We start from the raw sequence: 22,000 nt of genomic DNA on the forward strand, positions 1-22,000 counted from the left end.
TAAAGGGATAGCTAGATCTATCAACAGATCGATGACTGTATGAATGGACGGTTAGATTAGATGGCTAGATAGACGGTTGGCAGGATCGATCAGACTGATTGATGGACGGTTGGTTAGATGGATGATGGCTGGATATACACATGGATAATTGATGAATGAAGGATTGCTTGATGGACGTATTGTTTTTTGATGGATGGATGGCCTTAAGATGGATAGATGGATGGCCTGATGAATGAATGGTTTGATGCATGGATTGATTAATGGATGGCGGGATGGCTGGGATGTTGTACTGATGAAAGATTGATAGAAGAATGGTTAAAGGGACGTTTGGACCGATAACTTGCTGGATGGCCAATGGTCGGCTAGATGATGCTAGAAGTTAAATGAATGGTTGATTCGTTTGATGACAGGATGGATGAATGCTTGGCTGAAAGGATGAATGACAGGATGGATGAATGCTTGGCTGAATAGCTTGATAATTGATTGAGGTTAGCTGGCATGAAGGACAGATTAATAGCTGGGTGAATCGACAGGATGGAGTAATGGCTAGATGGATGTTTGGATGGATAAATGGCTGGATGGAAGACTGGATGGAGAGATGCCGTACAGCTAGATAAATGATTGGTTCTAGGATAAACTTCCGAAAGAAAAGATGGACAGGCTGGCGCATAAATAGCTATATTTTTGGATGGAATTATGACAGGATGAATGGTTGACAGAGCTGAACCATATGCGGCTGAATGACTAAATAATCAGCTGGATGGATCGGTGATGGAATTTTTAGGTGTCTGAATGGATGGATAGCTTGGTGGACGAGAAATTGATTGGTGTCTGGACGTCTGGTTGGATAGCTAAACTGATGGATTGTTTCATGAATAGATAGCTGGGAGGCTGCCTTTTTACATAAACAGGTTTGCTGGATGGATGGCTGGCTACATGGATGGATGGTTGACTAGAAAAAAAGCTTTTCAGATGAATGAATGGATGTATGGCTGACTGGGTAGTTAGTTGGATGGATAGATTGATGCCACTTAGATTGATGACTTATTGAATAGACAGCTTTGTGGATGGATGGATGATAAGATGTTTATGTGACTGAGAGGATGGACGACGAGTACATAGTTTGCTGCTGTATATAAAGTTGGACTGATCAATGGATGAAATAATGACTCGTCGGATGACGCGAGTGTTGGTTGAGTGGTTGCATAGTTGCTTGATGGATAGATGACTGGTTGAATTGATGTTTGAAAGATTAAAGGGATGGACGTTTTAACGAATGGTGAATGGCTTGTTAGGCGTAAGGATACTTGGCCGAATATCTGAATCTTCGACTTGATATATAACCTTTTTCGTACACTACTTTATGGTTCCCTGCTCTGTTAAGGCCTTGCTGTAAATGATATAACTGAACATGTAAACATATCCTATGGTCAGTTTTACTATGAAAAATATAGTTCAAACATGGCAACTAAGTGACACAAGAATTGAAATGAAGCAAAAAAAAATTCATTATCTAACCAGCAAAAAACAATTAGCTCATAAAACCTGCAAACACTTGTCATACATTACGTGGTGATCTTAAAAAGATAAGTGTTAAAATTTTGGAAAATTGACAAAAGTTGATTGAAACTAGTTGTTCACTTTTTTGTCGGTTGATACTTGGTAGCACGTAATGATGTATTAAAACGCTCGCTTCTCTAAGGATACAAAATGGTTTCCTTTTAAAGGCCAGAACATTAATAATATACATTGAGTAAAGTAATCAGACGAAATTCAAAAGCTTCAGACTCAGGGAAAAAATTCGATGTTTTCTTTCTAAATTCAAAAAGTAACCCTTTAGTTTTCAGACAAACTATACATTTTACAACTGTTATATCACAAAATTGCTTGATGGACGTATGATTTTACGATGGATGGGTGGCTTTATGATGGATGGATGGATGTCCTGATGAATGGATTGTTTGATGCATGGATTGATTGATGGATGGCAGGATGTCTGCGATGTTGTACTGATGAAAGGTTGATAGAAGAATGAATAAATGGATGTTTGGACGAATAACTTGCTGGATGGCCAAGGATCGGCTAGATGATGCACTGCTAGATCAATGATTGGCTCGTTCGATGGGAAGTTAATTAATTGGCTGATTCGTTTGATGGATGGATGACAGGATGGATGAATGCTTGGCTGAATAGCTTGATAATTGATTGAGTTTAGTTGGCATGAAGGACAGAGAAATAGCTGGATGATTCGTCAGGATGGAGTTATGGCTTGATGGATGTTTGGATGGTTAACTGACTGGATGGAAGACTGGGTGGAGAGATGTCATACAGCTACATGAATGATTTGTTCAAGGGATGGATAAACTTCCAAATGAAAAGATAGACAGGCTGGGCCATAAATAGCTAGATTATTGGATGGATTGATGACAGGATGAATGGTTGACAAAGCTGAACCATATGTGGCTGAATGACTAAATAATTAGCTGAATGGATCGGCGATGGAATTTTTAGGTGTGCGAATGGATGGATAGCTTGGTGGACGAGAAATTGATTGGTTTCTGGATGTCTGGTTGGATAGCTAAACTGATGGATTGTTTCATGAATGGATAGCTGGGAGGCTGACTTGTTTACATAGACAGGTTTGCTGGATGGATGGCTGGCTACATGGATGGATGGTTGACTAGAAAAAAAAGCTTTTCAGATGAATGAATGGATGTATGGCTGACTGGGTAGTTAGTTGGATGGATAGTTTGATGCCGCTTGGATTGATGACTTGTTGAATAGATAGTTTTGTGGATGGATGGATGATAAGTTGTTTGTGTGGCTGAGAGAATGGACGACGAGTACATCGTTTGCTGCTTTACATAAGGTTGGACGGATCCGTGGATGAATTAATGACTCGTCGGATGACGCGATGGCTGGTTGGCTGATTGCATAGTTGCTTGATGGATAGATGACTGGTTGAACGGATGTTTGAAAGGCTAAAGAGATGGACATTTTAACGAATGGTGAATGGTTTGTTAGACTTAAGGATAGTTGGCCGGATATGTGAATCTAGGACTGGATATATAACCTTTGTACTACACTTTTTTTTGGTTCCCTACTCTGTTAAGGCATTGCTGTAAACGATAATCATGATCCATAAGTAACACTGACAATAATTTGTAATGCTGAAACTATTTGTAGTTTCAGCACTAGAATAATTTAAATATAACGTAGAAGACAGTTGTTCTCCCTTGGAACAAGTTCCAGATAGCTGACCTGCAAATACCATTATACACTAGTTCTTTTGAGACGAGGAGATATAAGAGTAAGATTAATATCGGTATCAGAAAAAGGAATTGCACGAATCTATCCGGCCGAAAATAATACGAACAGACGGTGTACCTTATCTGAAACTACTCTATGAGTAAGCTACTCCAGGCGTAAACTCATAATTTAGAAGAGGTGGTCGAGTTTGCCTTGAGTCAACCCCCGACCCCGTTTAACCATCCCCATTCAACCATTAAAAACCTTAAATGATAGGGGGGAATGTCACTTTTTCAACAGCATGGCCAATTTTCACCACCATGGCAAAGGGCGACCGTATAAAAGAAATAAAAAAGCACAAACTGCCAAATTGAAAAAAAAACAGAAAGTTTTAAGTTTTAAAATATTCAGTCAATACGAGGTTACACCAAACTGTGCACTTGCTAGGCGCACAACTTTGTGTCTGTACGTTCCTGGATTCTATAGACAAACCTTTAAACATGCTCCAAAATGTCAGTGGATTCCACTTACAAAACTTCCGTGGATTCCGCGTGCAAAAACCTGTAACGTGATTTTTGTGGGCACATTTGTTGTGCCGCGGATCCCGCAACATGCGAATATAGCTAGTTGTTCTGGATTCCGCAACTGTAAGTGGATTCCACAAAAGGTAAGGGGAATCCGCAAAAGTAAGTGGAACCCGCAAAATTATTAAGCGGAATCCGCAAATGTAAGCGGATTCCTTAAACTGTAAGTGGATTTAGAGTTTTGTTTATTAGTGAACATGCATATGAACACTTAAAAGCTAGAGCTGGAATTCTTATCTAAAGCAATGAGGACTTTAAAGGCAAAATTTAATCATTGTTAGCGGAATTCACGAAAGAATCTTAAAACATTTGTTAACTAAATCGGTGGAAGTCACCTTTTAGTATTTTGGAAACACAACACCGAATAACTTCGATATTTCGAGTCATTGGGTTGAGAGTGTATGGAAATACAACACACAGCATATCGCCAATTTAGGTCAGTATTTGGGATTGCGTCATTTGCAAATTTTGATTTTGGAAGCTTAACGCCGAATAAATTCAACATTTGTAGTCATTGGCTTCAGAATGTTTGGAAACAGAACACACAGCATATCACCAAAATAGCTCAGTATTTGGTATTTCATCAGTGTTTGGGATCGAATTTCAGATGGAAGTAGGTCAGTATTTGGGATCGGTAGGTCAGTATTTGGCATCGAAGTTCAGTAGGTCAGTATTTGGGATCGAAGTTGAGATCGAAGTTGACAGGATTTGAGAGTGAAGTTGTGTTGACAGGAATTGAGACCAAATGCTTGATATTTCAGTTGGTAGTTGATCAATGAGGTAATTAAGATTGATTTTTTCTGGTGACCACTAATTAAATGATATAATTTTAAACGCTATACTACACATATAGGTATATTAAAACGGAATTTGCAAACAAAATGCGGATTCCACTAACACGTTGCGGGTTCCGCTTGCATTTGCGGAATCCGCAACAGCTCAGTTTAAGTATACAAATGTCTGATTATTCGTTTGTGGATCCCACGAACTGTTCTGAATGACAATGAAAATCCAGAATAATCGGTTTTTTTTCCATCGAATTCCAGTGCGGGCAGGACTACGTTATGCATGCAAAAAAGTTTTGGAAAATGTTTGCTTGGGTATAAAATTCGTTTTGCATTGAAAAAAAATCAAAGGATTTTTCGGGACGACTTTGTTATTACTTTTTTTGGCTCTATCGAAAAAAGCGAGTCAATCAGTTCTTCTAATGAAAATGTATGCGTAGTATTTTTTGCCAAAAGTTTTTCTCTTTTAATTATGACGAAAACAAGAAAAAGTTGTTTTGAAAATCAATTCCACCATTTAAGCGAAATTATATGAAAGTTGTATGACAGGCCTTTTTTCTTAGTTTATGGAACGTAGTTTATGGAATTGTATGAGTAGCACTTTCGGTCTGTGGAAATTAAAACTGACATCCACAGTTTTGACCTCCTTTCTTAGTTTATGGAACTTAGAGACTTAGTTTATGGAATTGTATGAATAGCACTTATTTCGGTCCGTGGAGGTCAAAACGCTTATCAAAATCTTTCATACAATTTCATAGAGAAAAAGTAGGTGTATGAAAATAGCAAAATAAGCATTTATTCCATAATATGAAATTGTATGATAAGCATTTTTCCATAAATAAAAATAAAATTTTTTTTTCGAAATTTTGTGTTTCAACCGAAACACTAACCAAGGATTTTTTGTCACAAAAAAACTCAGAGTGTAACTGGCAGTTATCACGCAGATTAACTGCATTTGGTAGTTTTAGCCATGACAGGTAATTTTTAGGTTTTTGGAGAAAAAAAGGCCCGAAAAATTGTCTTATGTAGAAAAAAGTCTTCGGACAATTTGTAATATAGTTTTAGAGCAGCTCAGTTAAAGTTTGACCCTTGCTGATTTATCGGCATTTTGCAGATATTTGGTTAAAAACAAGGCCAACAAAATGTATAAGTAGAAATGTTTATACAATTTATTCAATTCGTATAATTTCGGTTGGAGAAAATAACTTACACGTAATATAACCAAACGATATGAAAATAAAAGATGTTCATTTACGTGTAAAATTTTTACGAGATAAATAAAAGAGTATAGCATGTTTCTTGTGATTGAAAAGGAATTCTTTTCTCAATACACCCGGGTTGACCAAAAATGCTATTTATACAATTTTTATATATGGAAAAAGGCTAATCATACACTTTTCATGCAATTCCATAAGTACAGAAAACTGCATGAAAGGTCTATGGTTATTATTTTTTCATATATGGAAACTGTATGACTAGCATTTTTCCATAAACCAAAAATATTGATTTTTTACATTTCAATTTCTTGAAAATTTTTGGTTGTGTTCGTAACCGAACACAAATGACATAAACCTTGAGTACTCAAACGTAGTAGCCAAAGGTTTGGCCGTCTCGCATTAAATATGCATTGGAATCAGTAAAAATTATTTCATTCTGTCTCACAAAACTAAAATAACGAAAACAAAAACTTTTAAATTTTGGCAAAAATTTTCAAAGATGGTTATTTCTAAATTTTGAACTTTTAAATTACCAGACATTGATCAAGGCATAGAAAAAAAAATGTCATACAAAAAAAGAGGAGTTTAAGGCATTTTTGAAAAAAGTTATGAAGAGAAAAGGAAGAAAAATTCAATATTAATATGTCCAGGACTACGTTATACACACAAAAATTAGTTTTTGCATGCACAATTTTTTTTTTCAAAAAATGTTTGTTTGAATACGAAAATTAATTTGCGGTCGGAAAAAAAACACAAAAAACTTCAAAAATACTCGTCGCCATCAAAAAAATGCAAGTCATACATTTTCCATATATGGAAATTGTATGATTAGCTTTTTTTGACAAAAAGTTTTTCTTTTTTATGTAGTACGATACTCCGAATTTTATGCCAAAGCAAGAGAAAAGTTTTTTGAAAATTCGAAAACACCATTTTAGCAAAATGTATGAAATTTGTATGACTAGATTTTTTCATTGACTTAGTTTATGGAACTGTATGATTAGCATTTTTGGTCTACGGAGGTCAACCCGGGTAATGCTACAGTCAATTTTAGTCAACTTTAGATATTTCTCACTCGCTGCATCACGCCGATCTAATCCAGTACAAATTATGAATCCAACAATATAAAACGAGCTACAGCATTATGATTTCCTCAGATGTACATGGGCCGACACAAACGGTATCCCAAGATGTCGAGCGGTGACCTATGATTCTTTTAATTCGTTCTTAGAATCAGGAATCGGAGACTTTCGCCATGATGGGTTCCGGTTCCAGGTGCTGCAGTTTTTATGAGCTGGAGGCGCGTGATGTTCTTATTGTCAAAATAGTCCCACAATGGGAAACTTTTCACGCGTGTCCTTGGACAGGTCAAGGCAAATTCAACGTAACTGAAGTCTTATGCCAGGTTCACGAGTCCGGTGACATGATTTCATTCTGTTATTACGACCCAGGTCAAACATGCAAGAAGCTTATCGAGCAATTAGAAAGCGAGTTCGGCTTGCAGATGTATTCAGCAAATTAGTATGAATTTTTCATCTTTAAAGACGGCGATCTGCTGAGAAATGGGCCTCACGGTTGTTCTGCCTTGAACTTGAAGAAAATGGAAAATCTTTGCTACGAGGTGCGCTTTTGAAATCAGAAATTCATAAGAATACAATAATACTTTTTCGATTCTAATGCAATCAATTTTAATCCAGGGAAAAACCTCAATGGAAGGAAGTGTAGTCAATTTTAATTGGGCAAATCTGACTGAACAACAAATAGTGAAGAAAAAATTACTATTTTTGCCATCGTAAATATTTAATATCCAAAACAAACAAAATAGGTTTTTGTAGCAACGAAGGTTTTCTTTTAAGAAATTCACGAGGTTTTACCTTGCGCGTTCTTCTGTAGATATATAGACGTCTCAGGAAAGCAGGCATCAAAGTTGAAGCAATCAATTCCGAAGGTTCCGAGAGTCAGTACGAGTTAACTTTGGAGCCAAAATTCGGAGTCGCTACCGCAGATCATGCATGTGTATTCAAAGACTGTGTGAAATCAACGGCGCTTGATAGAGGCTATATCGCTACAATCATTTGTAGTCCAGTTGACAAAACAAATAATGGCTTCCACCTAAACTTCTCAATTTGGAAATATGGTAAGAATTTGTTCACGGATGAAAACGACCCGGAGGGTCTGTCAACTTTGGGCAAACATTGGCTCGCTGGCTTGATGAAGCACGCAAAAGCAGTGGGTGCCATTATTTGCCCGCTTAATATTAGCTTCACGCGACTTCATAACATGAATTTAAACAACATTTGTTACGGAAAAGGCAAAAGGAAAACGATGCTTCGTGTGACCGAGAACCCCAACTCGGATACCTATTTAGTTCCGAAGTCCGGGTGCCTCAGCGAATCCTTATTTGGTGATTTTTTTTTCTAAATGATATCTGCTGAGTCTTTTCAAATGCGATTTGTAAAAAAAGTAAAAACTCAAAAGAAAATTGGAAAAGATAGTTGCTTTTTATTTTTTTGAAAGGTTTTTTTTTTTCTTGAAACACTTTTGATGTGAATCGTTTTTTCAAGTTCGTTTCCGTTTAGTCTTCTCCGACCATATCGATTGAATATGTTTTAGCATTGAGGTCTGCAGCAACTGTCCAAAATTGAAAACAAGCCTGGACAGAAAAAATTGTTGTCGTGATTGATTATCTTGAAAAGTGACGCGATGGACAGAAAAAGAGTCGCGATAGTTGGAAAGCATAAAGCCCGACATTCTTTTCTCGCTATAAGTCGCAGTCCTTCAAAAGGTCAAGTTGCTCAAAAATTTATGGCAAAAAGTCTCAGTAAAGTTATCAAGTAAATCACCTAATTTCAAGAGTAGATGCCACAAGAAGAAAGTTTCAACTTTTAAAAGGAAGAACGGAATTAAACAAAACAACATTTTTTTCATTTGCAAGTTTTTTTGATTCAAAAAAAAACATAGACCCATCAAAGGCTATTGGGCTTGTCTCAAACTTGTCAGTTTGAATGATTTTCCTCAATTCAGAAAAGAAACCGGAGTTTTTTAATGGTGAAGTTATTCAGCCTAACTTGGTCAAGTTGTGGTAGACATGAAGATACAGCATCTGATTTCGGCTTAGAAACTGCACCGGTCGCAAAAGTCGCAAGCAAATTACCCTCCAGTGTCAAAAATTGCCGATTTGACCCCCAGCCAACCCAAAGGGTCCCCCTTTGAACTATTTTGAATATCCATTTTTGACTGACGGAACGTAAATTTTGTCCAAGGGCGTGTTCGGCGTTAATATATGGTAAGTTTAAGGGCGGAGGGCGCCCGAAAAAAACGGGATTTTTTGGTTAAAATTTCTCAAAAAGTGCCTAATTTTTTTGCAAAATTTGTCTGCGGCGCCAAAATTTTGGCCAAAACAGTGACTTTTATGGGAGGAGCTCGGGAATTCGGTCGACCTAAAATAAAAACCGACAAAATTTCGACAATTTTTTGAAAACCCGCCCCCTACCCTCGAGAAACTACTAGATCCGCCCCCGGTTGTGTTAGTTTCGAAAAAAGTCAAAAAAAGTCACAACATCAGCCTAGCAAAAAGCTCATTGTTGAATGAGTATTGTATAAAAAGCCGATATTTTAAGTATACATATAAGATTTCAGACCCCTAATAATTTGGTAAATAGCACTTTTTCATGTTTTTTTTAGATTTCTTAACATTGGTTTCACAGCTTGACTTCTTATGAATCATTCGCAAGTTTTTTGGTATCTCATTCGATCAGTTACAAAATTATGTTGGACCATTATTTTCGACCAATCCAAGTCATTGAAGCGAGCTCTAGTGCTAGGTTGATGCGTTGAAACTACAAAAAACCTAACTAGTTTTGAATTGTCAAATAAACTGGGAAGTAAATGTTTGCTCATGAGAAAAGAGTTTAAAAGCTGCTGTTGTCTTCTCTTAAAAAACAACTTGATTATTAACATGAGTTCTCCTTATGAGTGTTTCTCATAACACAATTTTGATTGCTGAAAAATAATGATCTATTCATTTAAATGTTAATTTAAAAATAAAACGATGAAAAAAACAGTAAAACAAAAAAAACGATGAAAATCAATAAAACAATAGTTTAATAAAAAACAATGAAACAATGAAAGAAAAAACCAATAAAACGATGAAGTTTAATGGAACAAATTAATAAAACGGTCAAAAAACATTGAACAAATTTTTTCTAGGGTGATAAATTCTTATGTATAAAAAAGGGAAAGCAGCCGCTTATACAGAAGGTTTTTCCAGTTATTTCCATTTAATGAAACTAAAAGTTATAGATTGGGAGGACAGTTTTCGAGATAACCAAAAAAAATCCGGCCACTGATTTTTCGAAGGCTGTAGATTTTTTGAAGGCTTCGAGAAAAAGACTAGTAGAGCAGGCACTCCGGTAAAAAGCACAAAAGAAAAGCACACAGGAATTTAAACACTCAATAGAGAAGGCCTTTCTCCAATTGATACTCTTTTTTTTGTTTTGAAAATTGATACAATGTTTTGAAATGATTTGAAATCAATTTCTCCAATTGATACTCCTTTTTTTGTTTTGAACATTGATACAATGTTTTGAAATGATGTTTTGAAATGATGAATTGATGTTTTGAAACTGAAACTTTTCCATAAAATTTTAAAATTTTCCAAAGCGTCTCAAACAGAATAATAAAAAACTCAATCTCCTACACCTACATCTTCGTATATCTTTTTTTTCTCTTACAGGCGTGCTAAGGAAACATGCCAGGCAAGGCATTTGAATTTCAATTAAGCAAGGAGTAAAACCTACGAAACAAATCCCAAAACCTTTGAGCAGACACCAGATGAGCCGACTAAAAATGGTTTTATATAAAGCTTCCAAATCTTTTAAGACCTCCTGAAACTACAATGAACAACACTTGCAACTATCTTGATACCCGCTTTCCGCACAATAAAAATTTGTGATGTGGGAACTGAGCCGGCAAAACGCCACAGATGAACGAAAGTCCGACAAATTATTTTTTCAGGAAAAAAATCAATTGCATACATTCTGAAAAAAAAAACAAAGTAGGGCTGAGATTTGAATCTCGGACCTCAGGGTGCAAAGGCGACAGCGTTGCCTCTACGCCTATTGCGATAAAAATTGAAAAATCTAAGATAAAATACGTTGAAAAGGTGTAAAACAAAACTTGGTTACGGAAAAAAATCTATGATAACGAGTTAATTGAACTGCCGCTGATTGTTTAGTGCTTTGATTTGCTTGAACGCGCGTTTTACTGTGTTGTAGACGATGCATCCTTTTAAAGTGCATTATAAAAGATTTGATTCGAAATTCTTAGGGAGATCTTTTAATGTAGAAGTACAGGCACGGGGCATAGAAGTTGTAACTTTAAGTTTTCAAGCAACAAGATGAACAATTTTTTTGTTCATTTTTAGGCGCTTTATTTTCTATTAGAGTTTCACGGCTAATTTTTGACGTATGATGGGTGAAGTTTTTAGAATGTATTCGGAAAAAAAACCGTACAAACATCTAACTAAGAGCTCAAACTAATTTTTATCCCTTTTTTATGTGAGAAGATATTTTTTGAGGGCCTAGCTCAGATCCTTAGCTTTCTAAGGAACATTTTTAAGTCCAAAATTTCAAATAGCTGTTCACGGTGACTTTTTGGCTGTAAAAAAGCTTAAGATCTCTATTTTGTGGCCAAATGACAAACGATACCTTGGAAGCAAATTTATACGGTTTCATATCCGACTTCGTTTTAAGAGAAAAAAAAAACGTTTCATTCATCGTATGTCAAAGTTTTAGCCGTAAATTCATTGTACTTGAATAGAAAACGGCAGGCAACGGGAAAATGTTTTCGTTTATCCCGCAAAAACAGTTAGAAAAAATTGTTTTCGGCAGAAAACAAAATCTTGCAAACCTTTTTAAAAGAATTTTGGAAGCCACAAGAATTTTGCAAGATAGTGAAAACACGAAGAAATACTTAGAAAACCTTACAAAGTTGGTTTTTCCATGCAAAATTTCTTGCAAGAACTTTGCAAGTAAGAAGTCCAAAACCGCTGGGGTTATCGGCGATGAGTGCCGACGCAAACATTTCAAATTTTTTTCATTTCGTTGCGAATCAAGTCGCACCACGCGTAGAGTATAGCCACCGATTTATACTCAAATGAGTTTCCATATCAAGATTTTTTTGACCCCACCACCATTCTAGAACCGCCACTGTTTATACCCACATGGCATAATCAATTGAATATTGAAACTAACAAAAACAACAATGGGAGAATAGATCCGAAAAACAAAAATGGAGCTCAACTTGAAAGTCTGCGCTTGTTTCTGGTCTAAAACGTTTGGCATTGTTTTTTTTAATAGCACGTGTGTTTTATATACATTTTAAAGCATGTGTGGTATGTCTATTTCTTCATGTGCAACACTGAAACGATGAGCACGTGGTGTAATGCACAGATGGTTTTTGCATTGGCTACAAAATAATTGATTCGTTGTGCCTGAGAAACATCATGAATAAATTAGAAAAGTACCAAGATTTTGACTTCATCAAGTTTACCTGGTTTGATACGAACGGAGCTGCACGGTGTAGAGTTATAACCAGACGTGCCTTGGAATGGATTTTGGAAACTGGAATTGGAATAACTGCCGTTTTTGCCAAATTTGGCGTCAATTCTACGAGTTGCAAGTTCTCTAAAATGGATGAAGGTGAGAAATCAGGATCTCCAAGTGTATTTTTAACTCCAGTTTTTGAAACTTTTCATGCATGCCCTTGGTCGGGAAACGGAAAACACAAAGTAGCTGAATTCATATGCCAGATCCATGAGCAAAAAATCGGAGACGAGTTCTGCTATTACGACACGAGACAAATATGCGTGAAGTTATTGGACCAATTACAAAGTGAGTTTGGATTGAAGTTGTATTCAAGTTTCGAGTATGAGTTTCTGGCAATGAAGGGTGGTCAGCTGTTGGGCAATGCAGGTCATTCTTGTTCTTCTGTGATCCTAAAAAACACAGAGGACTTATGCTATGAGGTGTGTTTGATCGTTCAATTTTTTCATTTTTGCGAATAATTCATCAAGCCCACCCCCTATTTTGAATTTTCAATTTCGGAAAACTTTTAGCATTATCATAAACACAGTAATACTTAGCAATGTAAACAGTCGAACTACTCTGAACAGATTTGTTCTTAATACTTTTCCTTGTAAAATTACTCATTTAGCCACTATACACATATCAAACAACTACATGGAATTAGAAAACTTGAAATCTGGGTGAAGAAGAAAAAACCAACCATCAGTAAGAAACCGTGGCTTTTTATTTCGACTTTTTAAGAAATGTGGAGGAACTTTCCACCAGTTTATTATGTCTTAGTTTTTTTTTGTTTTTGTTTTCCACGCAATCTCAGGTACCACAAATTACCATAGTATTGGGTTGAGTGATATAATAAACATAGGCCTTTCAGTGTGATTCAAACAATTTTTATAAAGTTTTGAAAAAAAATCTCAGTGTCGACAAAATTCAGATTGAAAATTTGTGATTTTTGCTCTAATTTCAAGATAATAATGTGAAAGTGCAGGCTTACAATAGCTTATTTATGCCTGACTTAAGCTGTGAAAAGTTTTACTTGAGTAAAGTTTTTTTTTCGATTTTTTAGCGTCAATTTGGAATCGAAAACATCAAAATGCAAAAAAAACTTCCAATTGGCCAATTTTACGTTGGCTGTCAAATATGCCTATTGACCGTCGAAACTTTTTTTCATTCAGATCTTTTTATCACCTCACGCAGAAAAAAAACAACCCCAATTTGAGAAAAAAAAAACGTATTTTTAAGACTATAGTTGAACATTCTCTTCTACTTGCACAGTAACTGGCTATCCTTGTGTTCATTTGCGTGTTAGTGATTTTAAAAAGTGATTTCATCTTAAAGAACAACCGGGTCTTAATAAATTGAGTTGTTATTTCGATGACCAAGTTCCGAACTGATTCTTAATTGTGACTGAATTATTTTCACAGGAAAAACAGGACACTTGGAAAACAATCTACCTTTACAATCCTTTTTTGTGCTAGCTTAATTCCCGTGACAAAGTTCAAAAATAGGCTACAGTTCTTCTAAGCTCTTCTCCACTTCTCGATTTGCAGTGTAATTTCAAATACTATTATGGCTAAATGCGTGTTTTGTTGAGACAATTATGACAAACAAATATGCTGAAGAAAAGTTGACTTGGTCACATTGCAATTTTTTTTACCTTATGACAATGCAGTAACTTTTTTCATACCATTGAAGCAAAACTTAATCCTGGTGTAGCACTTACTCACCATTAAAATTGAACTCCTGCGGCCGGTGATTTCAAAGTAGAGCTAGGCGCGACTAAGATTTTTGGGCTCTTTTCTAAATTGAAAATCAATTATTGGAATAGGGACTGCGAAACAGCGGTTCTTGGTCCGAGACTATACATGTGCGTACACTATACTAAGCTTGCTGATCTCAGCTCGGAATTAGGATTGCTTTTACGAAATACAAAACCCTCATTTATTGTTCCGTCTTTCAAAACGAAAGTAACGGAATATTTGTGCTAGGGTGGTTTTTTCTTCAGACAAATTTCGACTTCTTAACTAGTCATTTCTGACGGAAGTTTTTACGGCGTGTGAAGGATTGCTATTTTGGACGATTTGGGATAATTACGCGTAAGCGGAGATTTAATCCGTCTTAGCCATCGTTCCAAATTGGTTGAAGGAAGCTTATTTGCCATATTCGATTTTTAACTAGGCGCAAAATCCATCATTTCGTTTTTTGTATGGCATGTGGGGGGGATGATTTTTACAAAAAATCTCAAATTTGATAAAAATCGTTTTTTTTTTTAATTTTTCTAAATTTTTTTTAAATGTTATTACTGCTCCAAAGACCTTCAGAGGCAGTAGGAACAATCAGGATTTTAGCCTGATACGAGCTGTTTTATTGGAACTGACTAATACCACAGATGCCACAAATGTTTTTCATACTATGGAAAAATGCTTTTCATAAAATTTCAAAGACCAAAAAACTTGTATGAAAATAACAAAAAAAGTAAGAATTTTCTATCGGATAACTTTTTACTAAAAGCATTTATTAAGTTATTTACTATATAGTTTATCTCAAAACTTGGCTGAAAATAGCTAAAACAATTTTTTTTACTATGAAATTGAGTAATGAGCTTTTTTGTAATGAACTTTCTAAGAAATTGTATAGGCGTTTTTTCATATGAACTTTCTGTGATAGGCGTTTTTTCATATGCTCCATATATGAAATTGTGTGATGAACTTGCTATGAAATTGTGATGAAAGGCGTTTTTTCATAGGCTTCGTTGATGAAATTGTATGACAAGCACTTTCCTTGTTTGAACGTCAATCCGGGCGATATGATGAAATCCGATTTTTTTAGTAAGTGTAAGTTAGCATCCTATTATCTTTTTATTCGAAAATTTTTGAATTTTCACAACCAAACGCAACTAGAAAATTGAATCACAAATATCAATAAAATCATAAAAATGTGCCTTGAACACAACTGAAATTGTTTGCGATGAAATTTGTCTTTAAAAGTTCAACTTACTGCTAAGTTCTTTGATTGGTCATATAAACAAAAAGAAAAGTTCTTGGAAAAATTTAATCACATGAAAAAGCTGAAAACTTAAATAAAAATTTATTTAAAAGTTTTTCAGGCTTGAAAAACTTCTGAGGCCAGAAAAAACTAGAGAAAAAATTGAAAAAGTGGAAATTTAGCGCTTACAGTTTTTTGCGATAGTTTGAACCTTACTTTATAAAAAAAATTAAAATCAAATCAAATTGGAAGATCCAGTGAATTACAACAATCCAGGTTGAACAGCAGCAATCTTACCTTTCCAGTTTACCCTCAAAAAGATTCCATGGATAATTATCGATTATATTGTAATTTCATGATCTATCTCCATAAAATTTTAAAATAATCGATTATAATTGATTATTAATTGATTATAGAACTAATAAAGTGGAAATCAATTTACTCCAATAGAATCGATTATAATGGATCGTTATGTAATAAAACAGATTATAAGGTATTGCAATAAATTTTTATGAGTTAAAATGGAATAAAATAATCAAAAATTAAACGTTGCAATCGCTAAATTGTGTTTTACATTTGGTTTGGTTTTCTACTACTTTTTTTAGAACTTGTCTCCCCCTCCCTTAATTACTTATGTTAACTCCTACTGTTGTTACTTTTTTCAGGTACTACCATTTCCTCCTCGACCCTTACATTTACCCTAAAAGTAAGTGAAAAAAAAAGCACCCCGGGTGCCCCCTGTCCCCTCCCCTAAAAAAAACACAAACACAAATTTGAAAATTTTTACCGTCCTTACCGTGTGTGTGAGTCGGGTAGGGGGTACGGCTATTGTATGATAGGCGTTTTTTTATATGCCCCATATATGAAAAAGTGTAATGAATTTTCTATGAGGTTGTATGAAAGGAGTTTTTTCATAGGCTCCATTAATGAAATTGTATGACAAGCACTTTCCTTGTATGAACGTCAATCAGGGTGATATGATGAAATCCGATTTCTTTAGTACGTGTAAGTTAGCATCCTATTATCTTTTTATTCGAAAATTTTTGAATTTTCACAACCAAACGCAACTAGAAAATTGAATCACAAATATCAATAAAATCATAAAAATGTGCCTTGAACACAACTGAAATTGTTTGCGATGAATTTTTGTCTTTAAAAATTCAACTTACGGCTAAGTTCTTTGATTGGTCATATAAACAATAAGAAAACTTCTTGGAAAAATGTAATTACATGAAAAAGCTGAAAATTTGAATAATAGTTTATATGAAATTTTTCAGGCTTGAAAAAGTTCTGAGGCCGAAAAAAAACCAGAGAAAAACTTGAAAAAGTGAAAATTTAGCGCTTACAGTTTTTTGCGATAGTTTGAACCTTACTTCATAAAAAAAATTAAAATCAAATCAAATTGGAAGATCCAGTGAATTACAACAATCCAGGTTGAACAACAGCAATCTTACCTTTCCAGATTACCCTCAAAAAGATTCCATGGATAATTATCAATTATATTGGAATTTCATGATCTATCTCCAAAATTTTTTTAAAAATAATCGACTATTATGGATTATTAATTGATTATAGAACTAATAAAGTGGAAATCAATGGAATCCAATAGAATCAATTATAATGGATAGTTATGTAATAAAATAGATTATAAGGTATTGCAATAGATTTTTATGAGTTAAAATGGAAAAAAATATTCAAAAATTAAACGTTGCAATCGCTATATTGTGTTTTACTTTTGGTTTGGTTTTCTACTATTTTTTTAAAAAACTTGTCTCCCCCTCCCCTAATTACTTATATTAACTCCTACTGTTCTTACTTTTTTCAGTTACTACCATTTTTTTCTCGACCCTTACATTTACCCTAAAAATACGTAAAAAAAACAGCACCCGGGTGCCCCCTTTCCCCTCCCCCAAAAAAACGCAAACACACATTTTGAAAATTTTTAACGTCCTTACCGTGTGTGTGAGTCGGGTAGAGGGTACGGTTATTGTATGATAGGCGTTTTTTCATATGCTCCATATATGAAAATGTGTAATGAATTTTCTATGAGGTTGTATGAAAGGCGTTTTTTCATAGGCCTCATTAATGAAATTGTATGACAAGCACTTTCCTTGTATGAACGTCAATTCGGGTGATATGATGAAATCCGATTTCTTTAGTACGTGTAAGTTGGCATCTTATTATCTTTTTCTTTCGGAAAATATCTGAAGTTTCACAACCAAACGCAACTAAAAAATTGAATCACAAATATCAATATAATCACAAAAAAGTGCATGAACACAACTGAAATTGTTTGCGATGAATTTTTGTCTTTAAAAATTCAACTTACCGCTAAGTTTTTTGATTGGTCATATGAACAATAAGAAAAGATCTTGGAAAAAATTAATTACATGAAAAAGCTGAAAACTTGAATAATAGTTTATATAAAATTTTTCAGGCTTGAAAAAATTCTGAGGCCTAAAAAACTGGAGAAAAACTTGAAAAAGTGGAAATTTAGCGCTTGCAGTTTTTTTGCGATAGTTTGAACCTCACTTTATAAAAAAATTTAAAATCAAATCAAATTGGAAGATCCAGTGAATTACAACAATCCAGGTTGAACATCAGCAATCTTACCTTTCCAGATTACCCTCAAAAAGATTCCATGGATAATTATCAATTATATTGGAATTTCATGATCTATCTCCAAAATTTTTTTAAAAATAATCGACTATAATGGATTATTAATTGATTATAGAACTAATAAAGTGGAAATCAATTGAATCCAATAGAATCAATTATAATGGATAGTTATGTAATAAAATAGATTATAAGGTATTGCAATAAATTTTTATGAGTTAAAATGGAATAAAATATTCAAAAATTGAACGTTGCAATCGCTCAATTGTGTTTTACATTTGGTTTGGTTTTCTACTAATTTTTTTAAAATCTTGTCTCCCCCTCCCCCTAAATACTTATAGTAACTCCTACTATTCTTACTTTTCTCAGGTACTACCATTTCCTCCTCCACCTATTACCCCTTACATTTACCCTGAAAGTACGTGAAAAATACCACCCGGGTGCCCTCTGTCCCCTCCCCCAAAAAACGCAAACACACCTTTCAAAAACGTTTACCGTCCTTTAACGTGTGTGTGTGAGTCGGGTAGGGGGTACGGTAGGTGAGGAGGGTAGGTGCGGCTACATGGAAGGTGAGGGTAGGTGGGTTGGTTTAGGTGGGGTTGCGGGTAGGTGGGAGTATGTGGGGGGGGGGGGGGGGGGGGTTTGGGATGCTGTGCGGAAAAATATGGGAGGATGGGTGCAAAGTTTTGTTTGAGACCTGGGTTTAAAGTAGGAGGGATGTGGTTTTCAACTTATTAAGCAAAAATTAACTTAAAAACAATAAGATTAGAAATCAAGTAGGCTGGAGTAATGCAGAAAAGCTGCATGCTCGCAGAAAAGTTGGTAGAAAAAAATAGTGATTGTAATCCCTTATAATCCATTATAATCCATTCTAATGGATATTAAAATGGTTATAGTCGTTTTAGTTTCTCTAACAATAATGGATTATAATGGATTATAATGAATTGAGTGGTCCCAAAGTGTAATTGTAATCGGTTATAATGCCAACATTATAATCCATTATAACTTAAAAACTTACTTTTTGACCTGCTTAGACAGTAGCTCTAATCAAATGCTCTTGGTTTATGTAAAAGTTTTCAGAAAATTGAAGTCTTAAAAGTTGTCTTTTGACAGCGGAAATTGAGTATAATCGATTATCATCCATGGAACCTCACTGCGGGTATAACTTAAGCTTTTTCAGTTCAAAATTTTTTTTTTGAAAGGTGTTGTTTTTGGAAACTTAAAAACTTAGTTGTGACCCAAATTTGGCCCAGTTAGGCTAACTTCAGCCAAAAAATCTAGATATCATCCCAATTTTTTGTTTATCAAAATTCCTCATTTGGCTTATAATTTGTATATTGCATTTACTCTACTTCTTTAAAAACATAAAATTAAGCAAGATTATTTATTGCGTTTAGATGGTTTTAATTTACGCATTACCATCCAAATTTTCAAATATAATTACAGTGTTTGAATTGACAAGTAAACCTGCCGCCCAAACCGTTTTATTTGTAGAAACAAAACCACAACAAGGGTCGAAGTCGTGGTATTTTTATTATCAGAAATCATAAATTATGATGTATCTGCATTGGGACAACGTAGTTCCGAGTCTGCCAAATCTGAATATAAGTTCCAGTGGTCTGCACGTAAATCAGGAAACTCTGGATATACACTAATGGATTTAAAATGTCTCTAAAATGTCTGTTTTTGAGAACCTTTTTGGACGATATTTCAGTAAAATTTTTACATAGACCAAGAGCAAATGATTAGAGCTGCCCTCTACGAAACTATCAAAATCTGGTTTCCGTGACTCACCAATGTAACCCGGGTCTGAAAGTAAGAAATTACATTAGTAAGTCGTTGAAACCAAATAATGACATTTTCAGAGACAGTAGCTCAAACAAATGTTTTTGGTTTATGTAAAAGTTTGCAGAAAATTGAAGTCCTAAAAGTTGTCAAAAATGGACATTGAAAACAGGCAATTTAGAGAGTCAAAAATCTGAATTTGTATTTTGTTTTGTCCACTAGTGTAATATCCAAAGTCTGAAAGAAGTGTGCAGAGTCTGAACCCATGTTTGCAAACTCTGAATATAGGTCTATGAAGTCTCAACAAAAGTCAGCATTGTCTGAACACAAGTCTGTCAAAGGGTACGGCACTAATTCTCAAAGTTTGAACATCCCAGATAATTAATCATTTGTAGTTTTCAAATTTTGAGAAGTTTTGCCCCACTTTTGATTAAATTTGAATACTAGAACAATTAATAAAAATCAAACACATCCGAATCAAGATATCGAGTCGTCTATCTGCTGCGGACATTGCAGTCGAGGCCATTAACACAGAAGCTGGGGATGGTCAGCTAGAAATTACCATGGAACCCACAGTCGGAATTCAGTCAGCAGATAATGCATGTTTATACAAAGACTGTGTCAAAAGCACGGCAGTCGATTTAGGATACACTGCAACTTTCATGTGCAGTCCGTTTCCAAAATTACACAACGGAGGTCATTTCAACTTTTCGCTTCAGAAAGATGGCAAAAACGTATTCACTGACAACTCCGATGAATTAGGCTTGTCTCAGTTGGGTAAATTTTGGCTCAATGGGATACTGAAACACGCTCGTGCGATTGCTCCTCTCTTGAACCCAAATAACAACAGTTATCTTAGGTTGTACCCGGAGGTTTCTTCAGATGGAAAAAAGATAAATTATGGAAAAGGGAAGAGACACATTATGATACGAGTGAAGAGAACTAAGAACTATGAGACCTACATGGAGTTCAGGTCTCCAGGAGCATCTGCAAATGCTTATCTTGTTTTATCAGCAGTTCTTGCTGCAGGGATGGATGGAATGCGACAAAAAAATTTGGTAAAAAAAATAATTTATAATTATTTATTTTTTCTAAAACAGTAATTAGCGCAGAAATCTAATGTAAGCAAACGAAACTCTATTTCTCAAACGTATACCTTCCGGTCTTTTGTAAGGCTTGCGATACAAAAATAGCTAACAAGATTTAGTATGTAAGCTATTTTTGATTTTTTGAGACACCAAATTGGGTAGTTAAACTGAGTGAAAACTTGATAAATTACTTACAACTTAATTTAGCTACCTGAAGTTAGTACGGTTGGAACAGATGAGCTGCCACGAACATTGAGAGAGGCAGTTTTGGCGCTGGAACAAGATGACGTAATCAAATCTGCCCTCGGAAATGACTTCGTGGAGCTGTTTCTAGCTATCAAACGACAGAAAGACATGCCCATAACAGACCCAGATGAACAATTTCGAATCTATTCCCAGTTGCTATGAAGTTCTCATCAATAGCAAAATTTTGTATATTTATTCTAAATATTCATTAAACTTCAATTTTCCATTGCACAAAAAATTATTATCGTGAAACTTTGATTAAAAACTCCATATCACAATATTAGCTTGAATATTACGCACATCCAGTTTCGAGATTTTAGTAACAGTCATTCTAAAATTGAGAAACAATATTTTAATCATTTAATAATCCGTGATAATCCTTCTTTCGTGGGAGAAAATTATAATCAATAATAAAACATTTTAAGCGATCATAATTGATTATAATAATTTAGAAAATTATTTTTGCAGTTTTCAAATCAATTCAAATTTATAAGTTTTTAAAAATTAATTTCATTGTTCTAAATTCAAGTTTGGTTGAGATGCAAAATTGTATTTTCTTAGCCTCCAAATAATAAGCACATTGTTTTAGCATGATTTTGATGATTATTTTTGCAAAGTTATTTTTCACCTACCGCGCGACTCTCTTAGCTGATAAGAAGGGATCTCTTGAAGCCGTTTTTTTTTTCGCGGTAAGACTTTGTGTTCATATGAGCCAAAAGGAGAAAAAAAGATCTTTTATGCAGAGATTAAATTTTTGATAGTGGAAAATAATCCAAAAGATTTACTTATGTAATTATTACATCTTTTTGCGGAATAAGAGATTTCAGTCGATTATATCCGTCTATATCGATTTAAAGAGGTTTT

The 22,000-nt window shown here is 34.7% G+C and overlaps 1 protein-coding gene and 1 pseudogene across 1 annotated transcript; both read left to right on the forward strand.

Annotated features, from left to right (window-relative positions):
- LOC134839868 (glutamine synthetase-like) overlaps positions 1–8,253 on the forward strand; it is a 57,229-nt pseudogene extending 48,976 nt beyond the window's left edge.
- Positions 8,254–12,222: 3,969 nt separating this feature from the next.
- On the forward strand, positions 12,223–21,584 carry LOC134839073 (glutamine synthetase-like). Its single transcript, XM_063854489.1, has 3 exons — positions 12,223–12,859; positions 20,285–20,860; positions 21,098–21,584. Exons 1-3 carry the CDS (start codon positions 12,338–12,340, stop codon positions 21,296–21,298), a joined length of 1,299 nt encoding a protein of 432 aa, XP_063710559.1. The 5' UTR covers positions 12,223–12,337; the 3' UTR covers positions 21,299–21,584.
- Positions 21,585–22,000: the final 416 nt, after the last annotated feature.

Source organism: Symsagittifera roscoffensis, chromosome 2 (assembly GCF_963678635.1).
Source record: "Symsagittifera roscoffensis chromosome 2, txSymRosc1.1, whole genome shotgun sequence".
Lineage (NCBI taxonomy): Eukaryota > Metazoa > Xenacoelomorpha > Acoela > Convolutidae > Symsagittifera > Symsagittifera roscoffensis.

Coding starts and splice junctions, on each gene's coding strand:
- LOC134839073 (XM_063854489.1), top strand. CDS start 12,338: ATGAATAAATTAGAAAAGTACCAAGATTTTGACTTCATCAAGTTTACC. Junction 12,860..20,284: donor CAGAGGACTTATGCTATGAG/GTGTGTTTGATC, acceptor ATCCGAATCAAG/ATATCGAGTCGTCTATCTGC. Junction 20,861..21,097: donor GAATGCGACAAAAAAATTTG/GTAAAAAAAATA, acceptor AACTTAATTTAG/CTACCTGAAGTTAGTACGGT.